The sequence below is a fragment of the Sinohyriopsis cumingii genome, chromosome 1 (assembly GCF_028554795.1).
Source record: "Sinohyriopsis cumingii isolate HCF-2022 chromosome 1, ASM2855479v2, whole genome shotgun sequence".
In the NCBI taxonomy this organism is placed as follows: Eukaryota; Metazoa; Mollusca; class Bivalvia; order Unionida; family Unionidae; genus Sinohyriopsis; species Sinohyriopsis cumingii.
The window spans coordinates 31,107,861-31,133,203 of NC_142961.1; the positions used below are offsets into that span (position 1 = coordinate 31,107,861).

The following is a 25,343-nucleotide window of genomic DNA, read 5'->3' on the forward strand; positions in this document are numbered from 1 at the left end:
TGTTACTAAAATTATACAGAAACTGGACTAATTTTTTTTAAAAAAACCTACCTAACAAATGATGCAAATTAAATATACATAACACTGGAAAGTTGTTGTTTTTGTAGGGTTTAACATCATATTTCAGCACAAGATAGACTATGGCAGCCAGTATCAATGGTGGAGGAAGAACCCAGAAAACCCCCAGAAAGAACCACTGACCCACAAGAAGCAACTGGCAAGCTTTCTCACATACCCACATTGGTCAAGCCCAAGAAACAAACTTACACAGATAGAGGCGAGATGGCAATGATCTGTAATGGTGAGTGCTTTAGACCACTCAGCCACTCGAGGCCCCAACACTGGAATCATGATGTTCTCCATGCTGGTTAAATTATGTTGCTTCGCCAAGACAACACCATTTGTTCCTCATGATAAAATAATATCAACACCAGCTACACTAAACAGCAACTGGAGAAACAAACAAGAATCATTATGTGCATCAGATGACAGAGCTGCATACAGAGCACCGCCAGAATATGACAGTGAATGATGTGGCGCCTATGGCAACTGCACAAACGGGGGTGTTAGATCCACTTGCAAATCACAAACTTTGCTATCTTAATGGCAGAGCATCTCTTATAACCATTAGAGTGATAAATTTGTTTTGTTGCTGTGTCGTAGCAGTGTATACTCTAACATACATGCTCGCTGTGGAAACGACATATCAGTTTCTGCATGTGTACAGACATATCAGTTTCTTTTGATGAAACAGCAATGGCACATGGATCCCAGCCCGCATTGGTACAAACATATACCCTCCTGATGATCTTCTGGGATGAAATGTGTACTGTTCCTAAAAGTACTCAAGAACATTTTCTCTGATGGTTCCTACACAGTAACGTTCATATGATTGCATGCGATAATAAAGAAAACCACTGCCAATCGCAGGAGAATCACCTCATGATTAGTTATGTGCACACGCTGATCACTATGAAGAAATCCATGATGCCTATTGAGCCAAAGATGAGAAGCTATGATAATTAAAAACATGCATGCAACTGCTGTTAGACACATTCAGTCTGATCAAATGCTTAAATATATTGCAGAAACCACCATAGAAGTCGTTTTTATCAACATGGACCCTGGACAATCTACTTATTTAATGACCATAAAACCGCTACGATTTTCAGCAAGAATTATTTAGACTCAGCAAGGAAAACTTCCAACCATGCCAGTCCCACTGTGGTATCATCACGATAATAGTCATTGTCAAAACATATCTGTGGTGATTCCAGGTACAACCCAGACATAGATTCTTGTGTTAAACAACATCAGAGACATCGGCTTAGATGAGGTCAACCCTGCAATGTAGTCTAGCAGTTAGTGTCTAGGTTATGCATTTATGTTACAAAGTACACAAGTATTAACAATATACAAAATGGTCAATAGCACAACATGATGTGCCTCTTTTTCAACACATATCTCAACTGAACAGAGCTGTTTTTTGACTGAAAGGCCCCTCTCCCCAACAACTTCGTTGTTCACAAGTAAAACGTTGCTTAATTATCTCTGCAACAAATCTGTATCCAGTTTGCAAAATGTTACAAATGCAGTGCCCATGGTTGAGTCGATCAAAAACATTAACATGAAACTCAACATAACCCTCAATGACATTCATGAACTAACGTATGCACAGCACTCATTGTCACAAATCTAATGTTCAGCTTGCATGGAGTTATACTGGCGGTGATTCTAGGAATTGACAGTGGACAGTCCTGATATTCAACAACATCTTCAATGTGGCAGTGTCGTGCCAACATGCCTTGAAAGCAATCGTGGTTGAGGTGCTAAAAATTACTTTGATAGTATTTCACAGGGTGGTAAACATTTCACAGGGTGGTAATTGTGTGTCTGCATGCAATGCCTGTGATTCCTCGGGGACAAACCCACATTGAGACCCCGGTCCATTGGTGGATCGTGCAAGATAATATTGTGCTGCTGTCATGTGTGATATTTTATGTCTAGTTAGGCTCCAAATAGGATCAGTAGCTCTTCGAACTATACCTTTGAGTTCTCCAGCCAAGTACAGATATCTTACAATCATGTTTTGACCTAGTAAAGGTTTATTTAACCTGACTGTTACTAACTGACGTATGCAGTTGCAGTTTTATTGATTTTTTAAAAATTGCACCAGTAGGCTTCAACAAGGTTGAGCGTTTAATTTTCTTATTTAAAGCGGTCACCTCCACAAGAAGCCACGATTACCATTCACAAGCCATCAATAATATTTCCTGGAAGTACACATAATCATTCCAGGAGAGCATAATTAAATCATTCTACAGTGGCTTGATCTCGATGAATGCTAACATGGCAACGATGTTGTTTCGTCTGTGTTGGGACTGCACATTGATCAGTTTAAATGTGTTTAGAACTTTATGAATAAATAGAGATAAACAGTTATAATACTTTTTTAATATGTATTATTTAGTAGTTAAAATACATTTTGAATTGTTAAAATAATGAAGATTGAACATTATCTTTCAGATTTCAAACTTTTTATTTTTTTGTTTCATTTGTCTGTCAGTATCTAATTAGCAAATACAAAATATGTTACGTTCTTTAAACTATGTTAATTTAATGTTAAATTATTAAAATGCTAATTTAATATTTAAATGCATCTACGACACTTGTTTAATCTTATGACATCAACGATTCAGTTTGTTTATATCTGCTCACAATATCGATGACTGTCAACGTGTACTTGAATATACATGTACAATCGTGTGGTAAAAATAAAATATCAGTCTGGTGAACATCATTGAGGGTTTCAATACTGCACCGTTCTTATGGAATTTTTATTGGCAATGGTAAATAAATCTACCATGATGCCTTTAGTGCCCACCATGTTTGTGCAACGTCGATGTCATAGTATATGGCATATCCACTAGGGTTCAAGGTCCACAGTAATTTTACCAAGGAATATGTTTTTCCCAGGGTTATTTTGCCCCTGGTAACCCTGGAAGCATTAATGATGTTGCAGAATGCACTGACATATCCATCATTAATACTCAGCTTAGTCCTATACTTTGGGACACATCTATGTAGATGTTTGCAGATGTCATTGGCAACTTAAATAAAGCCGAACAAAGACCTTGTTAAGTTGAGAAATGAAGTAGCCGTGATTACTGTTATGCAAAATAGTGTACCTGGCAGTAACACAATACTTTTAATGAGTGATAACACTGTTGTTCAACATGTAACAATTCTTTTGAAGATGTTACTCGCCTTCAAATATGTAATTTCAAGGTCACCCTCACAATTGAGGTTAACCTTTAAACATTTTCATATCTCACTGAAGAACCAGGTTCATCTTTTACTTTAGTAAAAGATGCAACTTTACACTTAAATATTTAATTGAGTTCCACAATGAATGAACACACTGTTAACCTATAAGTCATTAGTTTTTCAGATTGTTTAAAACTAATCAGCTTTTCAACCATAACAACTACGGGCCACTTATTAAAGATACCCGAGATTAGAAATGTCTGCACTAGATTTTGATCACGATCCACAATACCAATGCAGAAATAAGCGACGAAATCAATAAATAGGCCAAAATTATGAACAGATATAAATGCAATTGTAATCTTGTCGATGCAGCCTTCATGGTGGCTGCCATGGCAACGGTTTGTCTTAGTGATGCTGGTGTTGCAACAACAGTGACAGTCCTGGCTGACCCAGTCAGGATAGCTGTTAATGCGATTTTGATCATCACCGGAGTTACTACTGCTACTAGGAATCTCATGTTGTCACGTTTACATATGCATATGCGATCCAACGTGGAAATACTTACCATGGCTGAAAACAGTTTAACTCCAATTATCAAGTTAAATTCTCGTGTGATTCAAAATCACACCATTACCACAGAAGGAGCTAATTATGGTACTTTCTAAGGTGGATAATTTTAGATGACTTATTGATCAAATACAACCTTGAACATTTCAGAAAAAATATAAAAATAAAGAACACAATTGCGGATCAACAATGACACCATGCATAATGATTTTTGTTTATTGATGGCTCCGGTATGGTTCTTTGTGGGTTTCTGATGTGATAAAAGATACTATTAAATCGCTGATCAAATTATCATCCCAAAGTTGTTGTCACAAGATGGCATCACTTGCTGGAATATTATCTACATAGTTTCTGACAAAGTGCCATAGTCCTTTTTCATGATGATTATTATTATGTCGTCGATCAAATTGCTTCACAAGTTACATTTGGATAAGTTCAAGTGCAGTTGATAAATGGATGAAGTTACCACAGTGGAATAATTTCTACTGAATCCATGAAAGACTGCAATTCTTTCATATAGTCAGTATTCAGAACATAACATAATGCTGCCTTCAGCATGCTTTTGTTAGATAATGTCAAACCTGTCTGTTATACTGTCAGGAGTATAAGTGTCTTTAATAATATAGTAATCGTTATTCGCAGTCAGCTCCCCGATGACTATTTGCATGTCGTTGTTGTCCATGATTATTTTTAATTATTTATCATTGAATCAATTACTGTTCTGCTATTTTGTTTGCGAATGCATATCAAGGAGGGCTTCTCCGGAGATAACAGCAAAGGGATTATGTGCTGTCAGTGCAGGTGTTATTGCTGTGTCAGATGTTGTGCTATGCTGCAGATAGGTTGACTCCACAACGATGTATGACTAGTTTATCCTCACATTGTTGCTGCTCTGGTGCTGCTGTTGCTGCTGTTGTTGCTGTCGTTCATATTCCTTTTGCTGTTGTATAGCCAATGCTGTCAATGCTGTTCTTGCTGATTCCCTAGATCAATTTGTTCTTGTGCGGAGAGTTGTTGAAACTCTTGCTCTTTTATTTATGCAGCTACTCTTTTTCTTCCAGCACTTGCTGCTGCTACTCTTCATCAAACTTTAAACTTTATTAACGAAAACTGGCACATATTCGCTAACTTGATCAGGATTGTCTCCGAAGTGAAACATATATGTAACTGGTCCACTATCTGGTCAACAATATTTATATGTGCTACATTAACAGCACCAGCAGCTTGATGATGAGGCATAACCGATAAATTCTTATCAAATCTAGCAGTTACATTTCGGAAATGCTTCCCAGTTGTTTCCAATGATTCAACGCCACGATACACGCAGATCGCTTCAATGTCTTGCTAGGACAAATGACATTTCTTAATCATGTTCATAATTATAATTCAGTGATAACTCTTTTGCAAAAAAAACCTAAATAAATATCCCCACAGTGACATTGTGATGATGACCAATATGACTGGTGGTCGTGACGACTGCTAATACAATTATATGCAGCATCATTAACTTTTACTATCACCACTGATCACCACCAGATAATTTACCAATAATTTCCTGAATGCAATTAATGTGGCTTGTATATGATATGATACTGTTTATTATTAAAAAATGACCTTTCAAATTTTTTTTGAAGCAAAAGAACTGATTTATAGTTTTCATCAATGTGATCATATCAGCAATGATACCGAAATCTCATCACAACAAAATATGATCGCTGCAGTTCAGTCTCAACCACAAACGATCATTGCAAAGTTATACAAATCTCAAATAAAGATCATAAAACTAAATGAACTCATCAAATTCATTCAAATTTATCTTTGTGTGTGGCTTCATTTAATTGGTATTACTGTGCATGCCAAATAAGCACAACACAAGCCTCTTATACATTTTTCTGGTCTGACAAGAAGCGGTAACAAATTGTCATTGATGCTTTAGTGCATTGAGTAGACATGATTTATTTTTATTTCATACCAAGGTTTATTTTTCAGATGTACACAGTCAAGTTGGACATTTTACTAAGTTGCTGAACTAACTAGTACATTAAAGAAATATTTGTATAGCAATGGGGGCGTCTCAATCCATTCACCTCTCCCTCATGCTGCTCAAATACTAACATACAAACATTCCTGTAAGCATATAAACAAGGACACACATTTATCAACAGTGAAGTCTGTTTACCATCTGTATGTTGTCTGAACAGGAGTATGTCCGCAAAGCAGTTAGTGTGACTGGCATGTACACGACGATAAGGACCATGAATACAAATCTCCTAATGGCTAGTCTGCGCATCTTCACTCTCGTCATCCTCGTTGGTTCTTTTTCCTTGGACTGGACAAGCTCCTGTATAAATCAAAGAAAATAAGGTAAGAATGAATGAATGAAGAAATACTTTCAGCAACTTCGTTACTCCGCTTAAGCATTAAAATATGTTGGTTATAAAAATATTGCTGTACGTTTCTAAAAACAAGGCAACAAAACCATGTCGATACAAAAATACTACATAAATAGGTTTAAAAGTACATTTATTTCATCTAAGAAGTATATATACACACCAAAGCATTTATTAAAATGTTAAGCAAACAAAAAATAAGAACAGATACCAGACTTCGGTCAAAGAGAAAGCCAATAACAGCAGCTGTCAGTGGGACCAGAAGAACGACCAGCCATTCCAAGTATTGAACATCAATTGCCGGCCAGCTAAACAATAAGCACTCTGTGAATGTAAAAACAAGACAGTGTAAAGGTCGCTACCACCATACTAAATGATGTGGAATTGACAATACAGTCAATAAAACAGGGCCTAATAATTATTACAATAGTGTAGATAAATGACGGTGTTTATTTGGAAAAGGTTCCCAGGCAACTAAACATACACTTAGGAAAGTTATATCAAACATTTCATGAAACACTCAGTGAAAGATATTTATTATGGATTGAATTTGTCCAAATTACAGATGTCTAACTAGGCTGCCAAAATCTAACCAAAACTTAATTTATTTATTTTCTTCACTCGATTCTGTACTGATCTGTCAAATCTTTGTTAATACAACCACTCTAGTTACTGCAATTACCCATAAATTTCACTGTCGATATCATGAGCTGAATGCAAGTGCAAGATTTGTCAAAATTTTTTATGATCAAGTAAGCAAGAGTTAAAACATATTTTTCAAGTGGAATATAGAATATACACAACAAAGACTTAGACATGGGTGAGTCACCATAAAAGCTCAGAATAGTGGTCTGTGCTTGTGCATAATAATCACAATGTCGAATTTTAGACCCATAAAGAAACAAAATTATTTTGTGCGAATATCATCAACTGATTTCTCAAAGGCAAAAATGGTGTACCAAACCTAATGTAATTACGTCTGTGTTGAATTTGGCAAAACTGAGGATGCTGACAATCTGCAGAATGAAGTCTGACAACGTGACCTTGACGTGGCTACTCAGCACCAAAAGCTGCAGGAAGTGGCACAGAAGTTTGAACTGAAATAGAACCAAATATATATATATATATATATATATATATATATATATATATATATATATATATATATATATATATATATATATATATATATATATATATATATATAAGAGTACAAATCATATGGCGAATAGGAGTCCTTTCAAGTGCACTGGATCCAGGAAGGGATCAAATGTGTCAGGGATTGATTAAGATAAATGCAATAAACTGACAATGAACTGTGCAAAACTAGTATGTAACTAACCTGAGCACTTTCGACTCTTAATGAGTCTTTTTCAAAGGCAAATACAAAACATAGACAAAACAAACAACTAAAACACAAAAAACATTGTGTTTGCAAAACTTTGCATGGCTGCTTCTACAGGAATTAAACCTTTAAAATTATTATGTTTCAAATAGTTTATTTCAACTTGCTGCGGATGCTGGAAAATATTTTTATTGACCTAAAAATCGTTGAGCCATAACAACATCTATTGTTTTATGTAAATTTATGTAAGCACAAATTATATATATTATTATCTGGGATATTATTTGTGCTTACAAAAATGGAATACACAAAATAGGTTTCCCTACGTTTTTACCTATACAACATGATCTTTCTCAGCAGACAATGATACAAACACAGACACCATCAAAATGTGGTACATGTAAAACAGTACTGGCAAAGAGAGGAAAATCTATTCAGAATAATGGAAATGTCTAACCTAAAAAATAACAAACCAATCAAAATAACTGCATGTCAAGATAGGGATCTATTAAATCTGAAATGAGATTAGAATCACAGCTTTCTGCACAACAGTAGAATGCCATGACCTAGTTGTCCATGTCATTGCAAAGAAATTGTTTCATTTGGAACCAGCTTTTGTACCTTATTATTCGCTTTTTGACTTATATTCTGGATATAACTGCCACTACAAAAGTCCAAGTTATTAAGTCTTTACATTATAAGGAAGGGTGGTGGATAGCATGTATTTACTTATATACTAGGATTCAATGGCATGCTGGTACAATAATGGCTTAATGGGCCAATTAAAGATAAAGCTACACAAGTATAAATACAAAAATTGGAGAAAGAAAGAAAATCTACGAAGATAAACCCTTCCATCAAAACAAAAACACCAAATTCTACATCACAAAATAGAGTATAAATGTAAATATAGAGAATTACAAACATAAACCCTTTCAATAAAGGTAAAAACAAAGTATGTACTACAATATAAAAAAATGAAAGATAAAGATGTACAAATAAAGAGGTAGTAGTAGCAGTAACATTTTATTTTTAAAAAATGATAAAGACATACAAATAAAGACGCAGTAGTAGTAGTAATAATAATAATAAATTGACGGCACTAGACAAGAGGTTGAATAATCTGACAGACAAAAAAATGTACGCATGAGTTGAAATGGTTGGTGAGTTTAGTGTTTCTGAGGTAGTAGTTATTAATATCATTTGTTGTTTTGCTTTTTTTTCTTAACGTTAATTGTTTCGTCAACACACTGAGTGGTACAAGATAGTGTACGCCAGATGTCAATGACACTTTAGCTGACACATACTAATATTTTGTTGATCTTGTAAATATTTCTGATGAAATCTCTAAATTGGTAGTCTCCGGGACATGTCTAGAGATCAAACAACTTCTGCCTTTTTTTCCATCTGTATATTACTGCATCATACTATGGTTTGAATTCGGATGAAGATGCACAATGTTGTCTCTTACATTTTTTTGTTCGCCGATAGTCGATCACTAGTGGTTGTCTGGAAACCTCCTTTAGATGAGCAATGGAGTTAATGTGCCAGGTCTCCAAGCAATTTCTTCTATGCTTGGGACATCAGCATGGTATGTTGTAATGATGATCTATGTTGTTTTTGACAGTCTTGGCTTTGTCTTTGAGGAGACAGTTTTGGTTCATCACCTTAGCATTTGTATATCCTGCTCTACAGTTTTATCCTTGGATCTCCTCCCATGAGTGGTCTAAATCTTTTGTTGAGCATCTCTTTGCATGAGCATATACGTTTTAGGTGAAGACATGGGCTGAATGTATGTTTTTCTTTATTCTATGTTTAGCATGTCTGCTGATATGTAAGAGATATCGATGGGAGTTGGTCAGTTTGCAATATGTTGGTCAGTTTGCAATATGTCAGTGTCATTGTCTCCAGCTTGTAATATGGTTCAGAAATATATTTTATTTGTCTGAGGACTCCAACCTAAATTTGATGGTAAAATGGACATTTTTTTAGCCAATTCTAGAAACTGTTCCTTCCAATTTGCTTTCCACATTATCAATAAATATGCACTAGCTTACTGGTGTATGGGAAATTTGATTCACGGTGATTGTTTTATCCTACTAATGTGTTTAGGTTTGCAAAAGAAGGTACCATTTTGGTGCCTATTGATATTCCAATGACTTGAAATTTGGACATTAAGCACATTGTGTGTGTGTGTGTGTGTGTGTTTCTGTGTGTGTGTTAGCAGGGCTGAGAGGGCCAAGGGTTGGGGCAGATGTCCCTTGCTTCCTTGCAAGTTTGTAGGCTCTAGTCATATGATATGTTTGTGATAAGGGAACACACATCAATGGTGATGAAGGTTACTTTATTGGATACACTGTTGTAGATTTATTGAGACAGTCGGTGGTGCCTGCATATAAGGACTTACTGAAAAAGGTGGGCAATAAATTCTGATATTTGTTTAGTGGAGTGGATGCTACAAGAAATGATCAGCCTACTGGGATTACCTGGTTTATCAATCGGATTTAAATCAGATCTTGACAGTCCTATAGGAAGATCATGTTCTGCTGTCCTTGTGGTTCAACAATAAAATTACAACTTTTAGTTTTTTAAAGTGACACACTTCATTTGGAACATATCATTACTAATGGTATATCTCCCTATCACAATTTCCAAAGCTGCTAAAAACAAGTATACTCAAAATTCCAAATGTCAAAAAAACATTAACTTGTAAAACTAAAAGTTGGATGAATCTGCACAGATCCAATTGGTAAAGTAAACAATCTGATGTAATCTCCAGTGCTGACCATATTTTCTCCCCCCCTCCGCCATCATTTCATTGACAGTATCCTGACTGGCATAGCCCACAGTGGAAATTTGAACATTGAAACCAGAAAAGCGAAAAGAAACTTAATAGTTTCACTGTCTCAGAATTCTCAAGCCAAGCTTCTTTAACCAAGGAGATTATAAGCCTATGAATTTTACTTTTTAGAAGCAATTTCCCTGTTTCAGTAATCTCAACCTTAATTTTGGATACACTTCATCTCCACTCCATAACTATAAAATAAATGTTATCTGCGATAAAAGTTTGAATAGCCACATACTGGCATGATTGCCATAGCCTGATTTGCTCTCTTTGTTTCAAGAAGTTAAAAACTGGATCAACTGCTGCAAAGTCAAAACAAAGTGTTCTTGCCTAAGAGGAATACCTAATTTGTCACTATGTAAATAGCTCAAAGCATCCTGTTTTCTTTTCTTTTTCCCCAGGTATATTTATACAAGATTCTGTGACTTTGGTTTCATCATAATGAAACAATATGTAAATGCAGACTTTGTTTGCATTTTTAGGTTTGCAACAGTTCTTTGTTTGTGTTGTCAATCTTGAAAAAAAAGGATCCCTAAATCTTGATAGGTTGGTCAGTTTATGTGACTTGCTGCATCATGCTTTGTCAAGTTTGCTTTCAGTATAATCTTTCCTTGACTGAAATGAACTCCCATTGATCTTATAAACTTTGGAGAAAAAAACCCACACAGATCTAAGATCTAACGTGTCACATTTTTATCATAAAGTATATTTGTCTATATTTTTAACTGCAAATTTTCAGAGATGGATTTTGTCTCGAGAGTATATTTGTATCAAGCTAAAAAAGATTACAATTATTTATACAAATGTCATTACTATTGCTATGAATTTCCAATCAGCTGTTCATAACATTTCCATTGATTAACATGATTCTAAGTTTCGGAAGTAGATTGTAAATGGAATTAAACTTATAACGTGTCAGAAAATTATCATAACAAACAAATACTTATGATAAGAGTTTATAAGCTCAGTTTGTCTAATTAATCATGCCTTTGTTGCCACAGATCCTGAAAATCCACTTTGGAAAGCTGCTGCAGCCAGCAATAGGATGTATACACCAAAAGCTATGGCAGCCCAAGGCACAGTGGTACACTGCACACATGCATTGCCAACTCTGTGATAACCTGTGGAAAGAATGTTTCATTATCAATCAAGGCCTCTCTCTTTCTCTCTATCTCTCTGATGATAAGTAACCAGGCCTGGATTTCATTAGCATACTTAAATTTAATTTTAAATTTAAGTTTAAAATCCAGTGATCTGAAAAATAAAAATTGCTTGGCAGAGGATTTGACAGAAAGTGTAGATGACAAGTGACCCGGCCTGGATTCACCAGCATAACTTACGTGTTAAATTTAAGTTCAGAATCCAGCAATATGATTGGCAACAATTTAAGTCTGACTTAAAGCTGACCAATCAAATATCTTAAGTGTAGACTTAACTTTAAGAGTAGTCTTTGTGTAAGTGAGACCTGATCTATGGAGACCACTATATTTAGACACTAGGCATCAATGAATCCACTTTTCACTAAATAAAATGACACACCTTCATAATGTTTGTTAAACCATTTTTCCTTTCTCAATCGAGTCTTTCTGAATATAACATCTGGCTTACACAATCCATATCTGCTGAAAGCACTTGGATATAACATTTTGACAGACTGATTTTCAGAGAACACGAAAATATATGTTTGCATTTTTATGATGAAATACACAATGAATTAAAGAAATTTATGCAGCACAAATATGTTAAATGGATAAAAGGTTGAAAACTACACAAATATTAGGGCAAAGTTCCCAAGTATACATTCCTTCTTTGTTCTTACTAGGCAAAACATTGCAAGAATATGACATTTATTAAGATTCACATCTATTGTTCCTTTAAGCTGCAAGTGCTCTAAAATCTCAAAAGACAAGACAAAACCACAGTACGTGTTCTGATGTCAGTTTTTACTTATCATGTATTACTTACCAGATACACATTTTTCACAGGTATACCCCTCTGTTCCAACTGCACAGGAGTTGTTCGTCTGACAATTCTGAGGAAAGAAGCACTGTGCACAGTGGTAGTGATCTGGGAAAGAAGAAAAATAGCTCATGTACATAAAGCGAACATATGCATTTAAGAAATCAATTTTTTTCTCCTAGATTGCTTTGAGCCAATTGTACTCTTTTCAATTTCCATTCTCCAAAGTAACTTTCACAATCTCTTTTCAAAAACCAAGTAAAACCACCATCATTTAGACTGATGAAAAGTGGTGGTGTTCTTAATTTGGTACTAACATGATTTCAGAGTATTGTTTTATTTTATTATCAACTGGTGACAGTCAGAGGCGTAGCTGGGGGGGGGGGCAGGGGGGTACATATGTCCCCGGGCGCCAAGGTACAGGGGCGCCAAAATGAGGCTTACAATGTTACATTATAATAAGTAAACAAGGGTAATATTCAAAAATGTGATTAAACGGGGAGGGGGCTGGGGCGCCAATTTTAAAGTTCGTCCCCGGGCGCAAAATATCATAGCTATGCCTCTGGTGACAGTGATCCAGTATTAATAGTCTTATTTCAGTACAAGTCAAAAGGAGAGTTTCTAATGTATGTGCATTTAGTAATGAGAATAAATCTAATTGATATGGCTCTTTTCTTTGATTAATCAATTTTAAATGATTTGTGTCAAGTTTGTCAGTTATATTTTGGTGTATTTGATTACTATATTTGCTGGGAGCCCAAGCAGGTATATTCTTTATACCATGCCACTCCTATAGATTACCATGAGACTAAATGGGAAAATCAACAGAGAACCAGTGAAGTATACAGTTTTAACAAAGTATGAAGTTTATCAGCATTTGCTCTAGTGTGTCTTGCTCCAGAGTTCAATTCACCTTACAAGACAGTGGTCTAAGTGGAGATATGTGCGAAGCTTTAATTTACATATGTAAGATCCAAACACAAGTACTCACCATTTTAATCCAAAAATTAAGCTTCTGTCATATTTTATTCAATTCGGCATATATTTAAATATTTACATTTTTTGTTTTTTGGGGCAGCCACAATGTCCATAATGTGATAAAACTCCAAGAGAAAAATCTCAAGTGCAAGTTTAAGCCAAACATTTAGGAACACCTTGACTGAATTATGCCTCAGATGGAGCCACTCAAATACTGAACGCATATCTATTCATAGATTTAAAACCTAACCACTCCTGATTATCTGAATGTATCGGACTAATTTGTTTCGCCATTAGTACCAACAAGTAAGTCGCATCATTTACATATCACCTTAATACTTATTTTCTTCTTAACGTTATTCAGCATGACAAAACACCTCATCGCTCATCATCAAATGGTGCTTATAGTGAAGTAGATACCATGTTCTGACAGTCCGTAAAGATGAATTGCAATATAAAAAAGAAGTGTGTGATAAGATTCACTTCAGTGGTTTTGATCCTGAGACAAAAGATGTCTACAAGAAGTGCACACCACTAACATCCTTGTCATCCCAAGAGACAACCTACTTCCAAGAAAGGGCAAAGAAAGGGACTCCCTCCTCATCTAGGTAAACATTGGGATGTTTTATCAGCGCTGATCAAATCCATGTAATGTGAAAGTTATCATTCAAAAACTGTGTGTGAATGTTGTTTCAGCATGTTGAAAAGATACAGAAACAGCTATTAGGAAAACATTGGATTATTCTTCAGCAAATGTGAAAAAGAAAATACCCATTAGTCAATGGAATAAAATGTTAGTTCAGTGAGCATTGAAATTTATTTCTATGCTGATAGGACTGAAGTTAAAAGTGTTAGGAGGAGTCATGAGATGTGATGGAAGAAGATACAAAGAGCACCTTTTAGTGGAATGTCATCACACCTTAGTACCTATGGAAAGACAAAAATTCTCTTGAGTTCCATACAAACAATGGATGGAACTCCATCGTTAGTACAAAATACTGATACCTCATTTGACTTATAATCCTAATTTCACTGAGATAAAGAATTACAACCGTTGATGTATTGAACCAATATGTCAGAAACAGAAAAATCACAACGGTATGGGCAGTTATTGCAATGTCATCAATTGTTTCACCAGAAATTTTAAGATGAAACAACTAAACTAATTCTGAGACATTTCATAGACAATAAGCAAAAATTTTATTAATATTAGTAATGGAAAACACGGAGAAGGATTTTATAAAATTACCAGAACCGAGAAGTCAGCGTCACCAAAGACATTATCAGAGACAATAAACAGTTTCGCAATAGACAATAATTGCATTGTAAATCCGTAAAATGTTACCACAGATCAATGTATACTATAGTACAATCAATCACTGATAATGACTCGGTTACCATATATACTCGAGTATAAGCCAAACAATTCAGGAAAAAATAAAGGCCTGGAAGAAGGGGGGTCAGTTTATCCACGAGCCAATATTTAAACTTTACAGTTGTTAGGTCTTTTTGTTGACTACTTTAATGGCTGTAAATCTTGGGACCCGAAACAATAATTTTTTCCATGTCCTAAGACATATGCATGTAAAAAAGTGACCCAACAATTATTAAACTGTTATAAAGTACTATGATTGATTTTGTTATTATTTTGCATGTGAATATTTTCTGATTTCTCCAACAAAAAATTAAATAAAGGTACATACAGACTTCATAATTCACGGGCCAGTTGAGTTTACCATGGAGACCATGCTGAACTATAATGTACAGTACTTACACAGTGCAACGCGTGCATAGTGTCACTTAAATCCTTACTTTTTCCCAAACATATCAGATGCAGATTTTGCTTTATTCATTGTTTCGACCAAATTGCATTCTTCCAGATAACATTTCAGCTAGTCCTTAATAGGTGTTTCATTTATGATGAACCATGCGCTCACGAGTTACTCATTTTCATGGATATAAGCGATCGTACAAAGTGAGGTAATATTTTTAAAAAGGTACGCACGTTTAATTGTACCAGGCAAATAACCATCATAACTTACATGTGGTAATAATAAAGACTATAATTCTCATATATATCAACTAAGATCAACATCAATCAATTTTAGTTTTGTGTTTTAGCTGAACAAACATCCTAACTTTCCACACAATGGAAAGCTTGATGTTTCGGCATCTCCTATGATGATAGTCTGTGAATTTGTCTTTTGTTTTGCGACAGCAGCACAGGCCAGTTAATTATTAAAACCCTGAAACTGGCTTGTGATAAGAGGGAATTTTGACTGGTAACTATATCAATACATTGATGTTTAGCTGCCTTTTATTCCATAATATTAGCATGATTACCGTAGTTCTGTAAAACGGGATGTAAGGCACACCTATGAACATTTCAAAAGCCAAGTAGGTTGATTGAATTTTAAAAAATAGAGATTGGGACCTAAAATCGGGAGGCTTTTCGTGGCATTTTTAAGCCTTGTTTTCACTAAATATTGATCGATATTCCTGGTCCAATATGCGTGAAAAAAGACTCGCCGTTTCTCCCTATGACATGCCCTATTTTCCCCCAGGACGTGCCCTATTTTCATATTCTGGTCAGCTGTGATCAAACTGCACAATAGCTAAAGATTAGTCTTAAGTAAACAAGCAAGAAAGCCAGTGCGACTAATTAAAAACTAATCTTTATCCATGCAACTATTTTGTGAAAATGATTGCCCCTACATCGTAATTCAAAGAAACCATGATCTACATACACTATTGTGTGTTACGCAAGCACCAGCAAAAGATTCCCAATTTTGTTGAACTAAAGGTACCAAAATCACCAGCCTCATGGTACCTTACATGCAGCAACTATTTTCCTCTCATTGTATATCTGACCTTATTCCCTTATTGTCAACTCTAAAGTGTTTGGTATTGTTTATTATAAAACATGTATTCTGAATTAGTTTTTTTGAGGACACATTTTCTGTGTGGTATGTATTTTCCTTCTTTTAATTTAACGATGGTGATTAACATTGGTATATACGGTATAAAAATGCCAGGTGTTCATTCGTGTAAGTTTCTTTCATGAAAATGGCACTTATAGCATATGGAGTTAAAGCAATTGTATTGATCATTCTTGGGATTGAAATTAATTGTGGATGATTATACTGTTTTGGTTTACTTTTTTGTTCTGGTTTATTTTTTTATTTTTGTATTATTGTAGAGGTAAACTTAACATTCCATTTAGTGAAGTGTCACAAATATAATTCACAGGTGATACAAAAGAACATGTAGGACTTATCTTGTTTAGAAGAAATGAAAATCAAAGACATAATGTTATAATTTAGAGTTCTCCGCAAAAATCAGAAGATATGAAATTGGGAGGTAGGCATGGAGCGACCCCAAAAATTGGGAATTTTTTTCCTCCTGGCATGAAAGTTGACAGGCATGGTATAAGGTTGCTTACATCAAAATAAACCACACCTCAGCTTTTAGAGTATTACATAATTTTCGAAGCATTATTTCTGAAACTTTATTATTGTATTTTGGAGATATCATTAAAGTTTAGTGCAATGGTGCCCATGATTCAACTCCAAGGAATGTACTTGATTCAGCAAGTAATGAAACCTTGAATGTACATGCAGTGATGCCATTATGTAAATAGGTTCAGTAGCCTAATTGTGAGCGTTGAATCGAACCGTATTGTTCGTTCGTTGTGTTGTCATACTGGGAGTACATTTTAATGAGCTAGGTATTTACAATTTCAAAGCAAAGTTAAAACATATTTACTGGTGGACTGATATAAAATGTCCAATGCAATAATGCACAAACAAAAAATAATCGAGTCAAAAGGGAGAGGTAGTGTTACAGCAACTCACGATTGCTAAATTCTTGTCATCATTCGATCAAATTATACAAAAATCTAAATTAGGCAGAAACAATAAGAAAACAGAAAATTAAATAAATCACTTTTCAAACAAGTTTTGAAACTGGACCTTGGAAACTGGTCTTTTTGTACAATCTGCTATGAGAGACCATCTGTCTTGTTTTCTAGGTAGAAGGGGCGGTCTCTCATAAAAGGTTTTTTATTGTATGTGTTATGGGTAAGTGAGATTGTTTTGAGACAGTCTTGGTTTGTTTTCGGGTAGTCTTGGTGTGTTTTGCTGGACTGTTTTGTTATGGTTTATTTACTATTCTAAGCTGATACACTACTCTAGCTCCTCTACCATCTTGAATACTGTTTGTATACTCAAAAGTGGTCAATTACAATGTGGTGGAAAGCAAAGCTGCTCTGTTACCAAGAATAATTCCTTCTAAAGTGGATTCTGGAACAAGTATCATGTTCATCAAGAATTTGTACATACTCATTATCTTTCTGTGGGTAAATTGTAGTTTGGTACTGTCTATAATATTATACAAATATAGTTTGCACAAATTATTCTATTCTCGAAAGGAAAAGTCACGGTGAAATATCATTTTTGAAAACAAGTATCCAGTGAATTGTACACCAAGACGAATCCTGTATACCAAGGCATTGCTACACAACGAGGATATGATTTAGGAGATATGTTAAAATCAGCTTTTTTGTATGGTAGCATCCATCTTAAAATTGGTTGTGACTCGATGTTTACATGTTTTAAAAGATGCAGCTTTGTCGTAATGAGAACAGTTTTCTTCAAAATAGCCTTATTGACAAAGTAAAGACAAAAGCCTTCATGAGTGCAGGAGAAAATGTGTTGCTTCAAACTAGAAAATAACATCTGGGATGCCAAGACATCCCTAAAAATTTGCTTCACACTTCCAACTAATGCATTATTTCCTCCATTAAGCCACAGTAAGGATGAGACAGAAAGAGAGGTAAAAAAAACACCTTCATATATAATAAATACTAACACGTTCATAACAAAAATAAGAATAAATGAACAGGAGCAGTCAGAGAATTTTGATGTTTTACACTGGTAACTGAAAAACTAAAGTAAAAAAATGAAGCATTGCAAAAAGTTCCAGGTCAGAAAGTGATCCGTTCGTCATGTCACTAATGATAATGATGATGCAAGAATACCAACTGGTAGAATTCCATCCTGTGTTGTCTTTAAATACCTCAGCCCCAATTAAATTATAAATCAAAGGAAAAAATCACATGGATATGAATGAGTCACTTGTACCTGAATGTCAAAATTCTCAAAGTGGACATTAGCAATTCAAGGGGTGATGCCAGAGTAGCTCCCATCAACAATTTCATGCATTTGTTGTTCAGCAAAGTGGATTTGTACTTCAATAACAAACTAATTTAAATCAGTATTGATAATTACCGTTACCTAGCTTACCTGGAAAAATCTCTTAATGTACAGTAAAAGAATCCAAGAACACACGTTTCTGTTGTATGGAAACATGAAACACTGAATGTCTTCAATGAAAAGAGAGTTGACAGAACGTAACTATTCACACAATTTGGATTGAATGACTGTCAAAAGAAAATCAAACAAAGATGCAGTTTAGAAATGATGGATTGTTTGAATCTGGACATGTAGTGGCAAGACATTTATTTGTTAAATGGGGTGGACGTACATCTGAGACTAAATTAGCATAGCCCAGTGTTCCGTTTGATGGTCAATGCTAAGGAGTACAAGACCATCATTGAAGAAGCCAGACTATGTGCAACATGTGGAAGTCTTACCTTAAGTGCATGAAAAACAGCCAAGTATTCTCTATAAATAGTGGTAGTGAAAAACTTCACCATTGCCTCTGGACTACGATCCATGAGAGAAGAACATGAATACCAAGGACAGCTACCAAAACGTTTGTTCACTGACATTGTCCATATTGCAGCCTTTAATGAAGCCATTGATAAAATTCTTTTGAGTTCCAAAATTTCAACATGTCTATGATAGAAGTCACTTGAGACTGCCAAACGTTGTGTACCAGACTTTTTGACCCAATCTTTACACCAAAAAATGACTTACTTGACTATATTTGATGCCACATGACATTTAGGTACCAACAACATCATTTTGTAAGATCATTATGCAGGAGGACATATTTTGTAGGGATCTGACTTCAGACCAAGGCAGTGATATAGGACATTTCCACATTAACAAAGCAGAACATCATGTTGGCTCTCGTAGACACAGTTAACGTCGTCTTGTATGCAAAGTTTGACAATACTCTGGAAAAGAAAAGTTTGAGAGAATAGATCCTATTTAGACAGAACCTATTTAAATAGGTGATGATGTTTTTGATTCAGAATTAGGAAAAGACAAAAAGCAGAAATGGAAAGCTGGGAACTTCATTGCCTGCTGACTCACAGTTTATACACTTTCTTTGAATGCTGTGGTGTGTGCTAATGATGAATGTCCCAATGGAAAACCTAAAGATGTTTAAGCCTTTGTCATCAACACGGATGACAGTCATTGTCCAGAAATGACTTGCTAGTCTACTTTCCCAACAATCACAGTAGTGTGAACGATTGATAAGGACTGCATCATCTCGAGGATGGCATCATTGACTTTATGAAAAGAAATACTGTATTGAAAATTCAATAATGTGAGATTACAATGCTCATATTCCATAATGTGTGGACAATATTGTGTGTTTTCTTCATCAATGCAGTCTTTGATTTCCCTTTATTATGACCCTACTGTCTAAAAATAGGTAATAGAAAAAAGTGAGAAGCAACAAGCTTTGCAAAAACAACAAATAATTTATTTCCTAAGAATACAAAATGAAAATGTAAAAAAAAAAAACGTAAGGTATTGCAAATTAAATCCCAAATAATTCTAGAATTGCAGACACAAGTCCTAAAGATTAAAGTTCTGAATAAAATTTAGTGGAAATCAAAATTAAATCCAATGCTGGAAGTGTTGATGTGTCCGTGGTGGCCCATGCTGTGATTACATGCCAACAGTCTTTTGTTGGATCACAATAATATAATCCAAGAATATATCATTATTTGAAATTTCACTACAAATTCAAGTCTCTATTTCCAAGAATATTATTTTTGAGCACATTGCATTTCCAGAGAAGAATCGCTTTAATTAAATATTTTGAATAAATAAATTACTTGACACAACAATGATGCAATTGATTCTGCTAAGATCTTATAGCACAAAATGAATAATTTCTAGAAAAACAAGAATATACAGTCCTCTACTTGACCCCTGGTCACAATTAGCATTTTCTATATTAAAAAAATCACCTATTGGAATATACGATAACCTTCAAGAAGCTTCCTAATGTTTACAAAATAAAATCTTATTTACAACTAGGTCTGCTGCTAAAATTATAATATAGAATGTAGAATATATCAGGTATATTTACAGGGCAATTCCAATAACCTAAACCCAGACCCAAACAAATATGTTGACTTCTATTAATTGTTACGTGTGTAGGCTCTTACAAAACATAACAGAAAAGAGTGAAAACAACAAGCTTTGTAAAATTTTGCAAATAATTTATTTCCTGAGAAAAATAAGGTAAAAATGAGAAAAAGAACTTACAGTTTTTACAAATCAAATCCAAAATTAATCCAAGAATTAAAAAATTGAAGTCCTTTTATTAAAAAGTCCTAAATAAATCTGAGTTCAAGCCCAGATGAAATCCAAAATAGAAGGTGATGACATCTGTTACAAGCTTCAAAGTGCTGTTGTGTCAACAGTTCCTTGTTGAATCACACACAAAAAATCCAGTTTTGTATTCCGAATAAATTTCAATGAATATTTTTGTCCACAAATTCTGTATGAGCACTTATATATTTCCAGGGAAAAAAATCACTTATATCCCAAAAAATAAAATTTCAACTTAAACTGGTCACAACAAAACATCTTTAAGTGTCAATGGTTTAGAGCCTGAATGCCCAAATTCTATTTAGAAAACAGTTATACACTAATTTAAGATGCAAAACAGATTCCCATATAAGAGTCATATGGTCATCCTTCCTGAACAAGCTTTTTACATGTCTAACATCATGTACTCCCAGTATGGCCTTAACTGAAATCAATGTTTCTTACTCTGGGAAAGAATAATATACAAAAAAATACAAAAATTGTTTACCAGAACCCTTACTGGTTCTGAATCAAGGTCAGGAACTAGGTCAGCATTAGACACAATGTTTCTATATTATAACAGTCAGGTCAAACAGAACTGAACTGAATTTCTATATAAAAAAAATCAAATCCAGTAGACAAAGTTACCTTATAATAGCATGTAATGGAATTTTAAAAAATTTAGAACTAACAAACAAATAATTAAATTACATATACATAACATAATAATGACTGTAATATCATACCTACAAATATTGAGAATATTTTAGCTATGTATAAGTGTTTACAGAATTAAAAATAAATCAATGAGTCAGGTCAAGTAGAAAATGAACTTGACTGTGACAAGGTCAAGTCCAACATACAACGTTACATTATCAATAGCATATAATGAAATAATTTTTTAAAAATACAAACAAAAAACAGTGCAAATTAAATATACATAATACCTTAGAAAGTTTAGTGACTCGTTCTGATCATGAGTACTCCAGAATTTGATGAAAAAATATAAAGATGGCTTTGTGAACATTGTCATTATATCTTTTCTGTAGCTAAAAAATGAATTGTCCATCAATGGCAAAATGACAATGCCTTATCATTGGAAAAAAGTTTGATTCCACAACGTTGTCATCCTGGTAATAAATTCATGTTCAAATGAGTCAATTCCTTTTTAAAAAAGTACCCAGATAAAATAGTTTGCTGAAATTTCAAAGAAAACAGATTACCTTTGAAGCACTGATTGTTATGAAAACGTACTCAGCAAATGGAGAAAAAAAATCAGTCTCAATCATGCAATACAATTATTTGATGTTGCCGCCACAATAAGAAATGGGCATTTGTTTGGTTCTCCAAAGCTGTCCTTTAGTGGTGACTTCAATAACGCATGCACCCTTCATCAAAGAAACTACAATCTTCAATAAAAACAAAGAACTTTCCTTCAAAGGAAGTCAGTACCAAATTTAAATAAAAGTAATGGAATCTGATGGATTTTTGCATTTTCCAATGTGACTGGAACACATTAACTGTGCCGTGAGTTTCCTTTTTGCAGGGAAAAAGTTTATGCTTATGAACGCTACCAACAGCAGCTTAAAATGCAAACTAACTGTTACCAACTTGGGACGTGCTGAAAAGTAATGTGCTTCGTCATTTGGTACGTGATTGTGCTATTTTTTTCCCCACTGAATTCAGACCAATATGACTTGTGACAAAATTATTGAATATTTTAAATCTGTGTGTGTGCATATTTTCGATGGAATCACCTGTATTGTGGATTCAATGAGATTTGTGGGTGAGTATGTGGTGTTGATACTCTATTCATGATGTACATTAGACATGTATAAATCAACAGTATTCACGTATATATACCAATTCGTGGTTCTCTAAATAAACTATTACATATGTCTTCTCTGTTTTTTCTACAGGTGTATTTCTCATTTAATATGCATCGATTAAAGATGGTAACTGTGCCAATGAAGCACATATTTTACAGCCCGCATTTATTACCAACCACCCTACATTTTTGGGGGGATACATGCATCATTTTCTACAGCTAACTGACCTGGTTCCTTATAACACGGTTAGGTCTATAACACGATTGGGTTCTATGGCTCCCAACTACTGTGTTATAGCAGGGTTGCACTGTGCCCTACAATCCACCACCAGCTTCTTTATTGCAATCCAAGCACACACCCTACTATCTAGCACCGGCATTTTTTTTATTACATCCAGACACACCACATATACTATCCAGCACCCATTCATTTATTATTACAATCTAAACGCATAACCTATAAACCAGCAACTGCTTGTTGATTATTATCCAAATACCCCACTCCCTCTACACTTCAGCACCTGCTTTTTTATTTCAATCTAATGAAAAGGGTATGAATGTTTATACACACACCCTTTATTTACAGATACACGCACACATGTGATCACACACAAGGTAGGAAGTGTAATAAACACACTACTGTACCCTCTCTAACATACTATCACAAGAGAAGGGGTAAGGGGTTGTGAGTTTAAGTCTTTATGGGGAAAGACAAAAATATACACAAACATATACAAAAATATACACAAGCACATTTTTGGCAAACATGATTAATTTTTATATTTTCCAGAGATCCATGCAGCTCTGAAAAGAGTTGTGTTCTACTGCCATTACACATCAAGTAGTGCATCAGTTGTGTTCTACTGCCATTACACATCAAGTAGTGCATCAGTTGTGTTCTACTGCCATTACACATCAAGTAGTGCATCAGTTGTGTTCTACTGCCATTACACATCGAGTAGTGCCAGGCCACTGCACCTATTGGATCGGGCAGCACAGAGCATGCATCATTTCATCCAATTTGTCTTGGTGAAGACCACGATCTTTAAACTCGTTGGTCTCCTTCCCCCAATCTTGCTTCTTCTCCTCCGGGATCCAGTCTGGATGGCCCGATCTGTTGCATTTGTTCTGGATATTGATCCAATTCTGGTTGAGAAGCATGAATTGCCTCACCTGTTCCTTGAGCCTCTTTTCTCCAGCCACACCTCCTTGATCCTCTCCACATCTTATTCCATTACTCCTCTCAAAACTCTTTCATGATTCTGATCAAGGTTGTCTTCCCCTTCAAGCACTTCTTGTGGGGATTAACACTCCAGTTCTTCCACCTGACCAGGAGGAAGGAGGCAGTTGCATACTATGTAGAGTATAGATCCAAGTTATTTGGTTAGTGGAAGAACAGAGTGGAGGTTATTGAGAGTAGTAATGTCAGATATTGATTTTGATGTCACGGTGAAATGATCTGTATGTGGCTCTTGGCTATATTGGTTTAGTTTCTCTAATGAATTGTACTTCATGAATGCATCTACCTATTTTATTTTCTTAGCAAAACAACTGCTAAAAAATAACCATTTTTATTTGTTATTATAGGTAGTTCATCTTTGCAGATTGGATGAAGAAACATGCCTAATTCCATTTGCTGTTACCAATGAAATATAAAATGTGCATTATTGCAAAAGAAAAGAGAAATTGCACATTGCAAATGAAAATAGAAATCTTATTAAAATGTAAAAATAAAAATAGTTAGAAGAAAAAAAACATTCCATCTACTCACCTAACATTGTTCCATTGTCCGGGATGGAAATATTCCCACAATGGTAGCCCTCTAAAGTTGTAACCAACCCAACACGATGACAACAAACACATGTCACCAGGACTGTTATCAGAAACACTACAAACATATCCTGGTCTGAAACAAATGAAAGTTTTTTGGGTTTTTTTTATCTTACGATGCATACAATTCCAATATATGTTATTCCTACACATTAACATATTAATTTGCAACTCAGTTGACTCTTTCATTTATATTAGTATGTACAATTTTGAAAACAACAGCAAAAAATAAGAAAGAAATAAGAAAATGCTAAATAATCTTGTATTAGCAATCATTTATAATATCCAGAATAGTCTTATGGTTCTCACAATTATTCTGTCATATTTTAATTGTTTTGTTTTAAGCCAGTTTACTGTTTCGCACTGGGATTTTTGTTGCATCTGTATAATGGAGTAATAAGTAATACAGGGGTCATGCTACCAGGCGAAGTGGGCAATTAAGTCACCTAAAAATGTAAACTTCACCTTCTTCTGTTTGAAAACGACTTCACCTTGTCATTTCTTAGAGGAACATTGAATGGCCATCTGTTTTGAGATGCCCCCTCACCTTGGCCAGATTAGTTCCAGTGTTATGTTATAGGGGTTTCATGGTTAGTATCTCCCCTTGAAAACACCAAAGGGCATATCAGTGCAACTCACTTCTGGATAGTTCAATCAACTAAGATGGCATATGTAGATCAAGAAAATGTGACAGACCGCTCACATTATGCAAGCAGGATTGATATCTCACTATCTTAAAAAGAAATTCTATCAATATTTGATCAATTATTTTTACATCTTTTATTTTTTTCTCACTAACTTGCGCTGCTCCCAG

The 25,343-nt window shown here is 34.7% G+C and overlaps 1 protein-coding gene across 1 annotated transcript in view; it reads right to left on the reverse strand.

The window, feature by feature from the left end:
- LOC149806638 (uncharacterized) overlaps positions 1–25,343 on the reverse strand; it is a 57,720-nt gene that overhangs the window by 27,672 nt on the left and 4,705 nt on the right. Inside the window, exons 3-8 of the mRNA XM_089955962.1 lie at positions 24,471–24,605; positions 12,383–12,484; positions 11,405–11,538; positions 7,192–7,324; positions 6,439–6,551; positions 6,017–6,178 (exon numbers count right to left, since the gene is read on the reverse strand). Coding sequence (XP_089812088.1) covers positions 6,017–6,178; positions 6,439–6,551; positions 7,192–7,324; positions 11,405–11,538; positions 12,383–12,484; positions 24,471–24,597 — 771 coding nt within the window. The 5' untranslated portion in view covers positions 24,598–24,605. The remainder of the gene's footprint in view (positions 1–6,016; positions 6,179–6,438; positions 6,552–7,191; positions 7,325–11,404; positions 11,539–12,382; positions 12,485–24,470; positions 24,606–25,343) is intronic.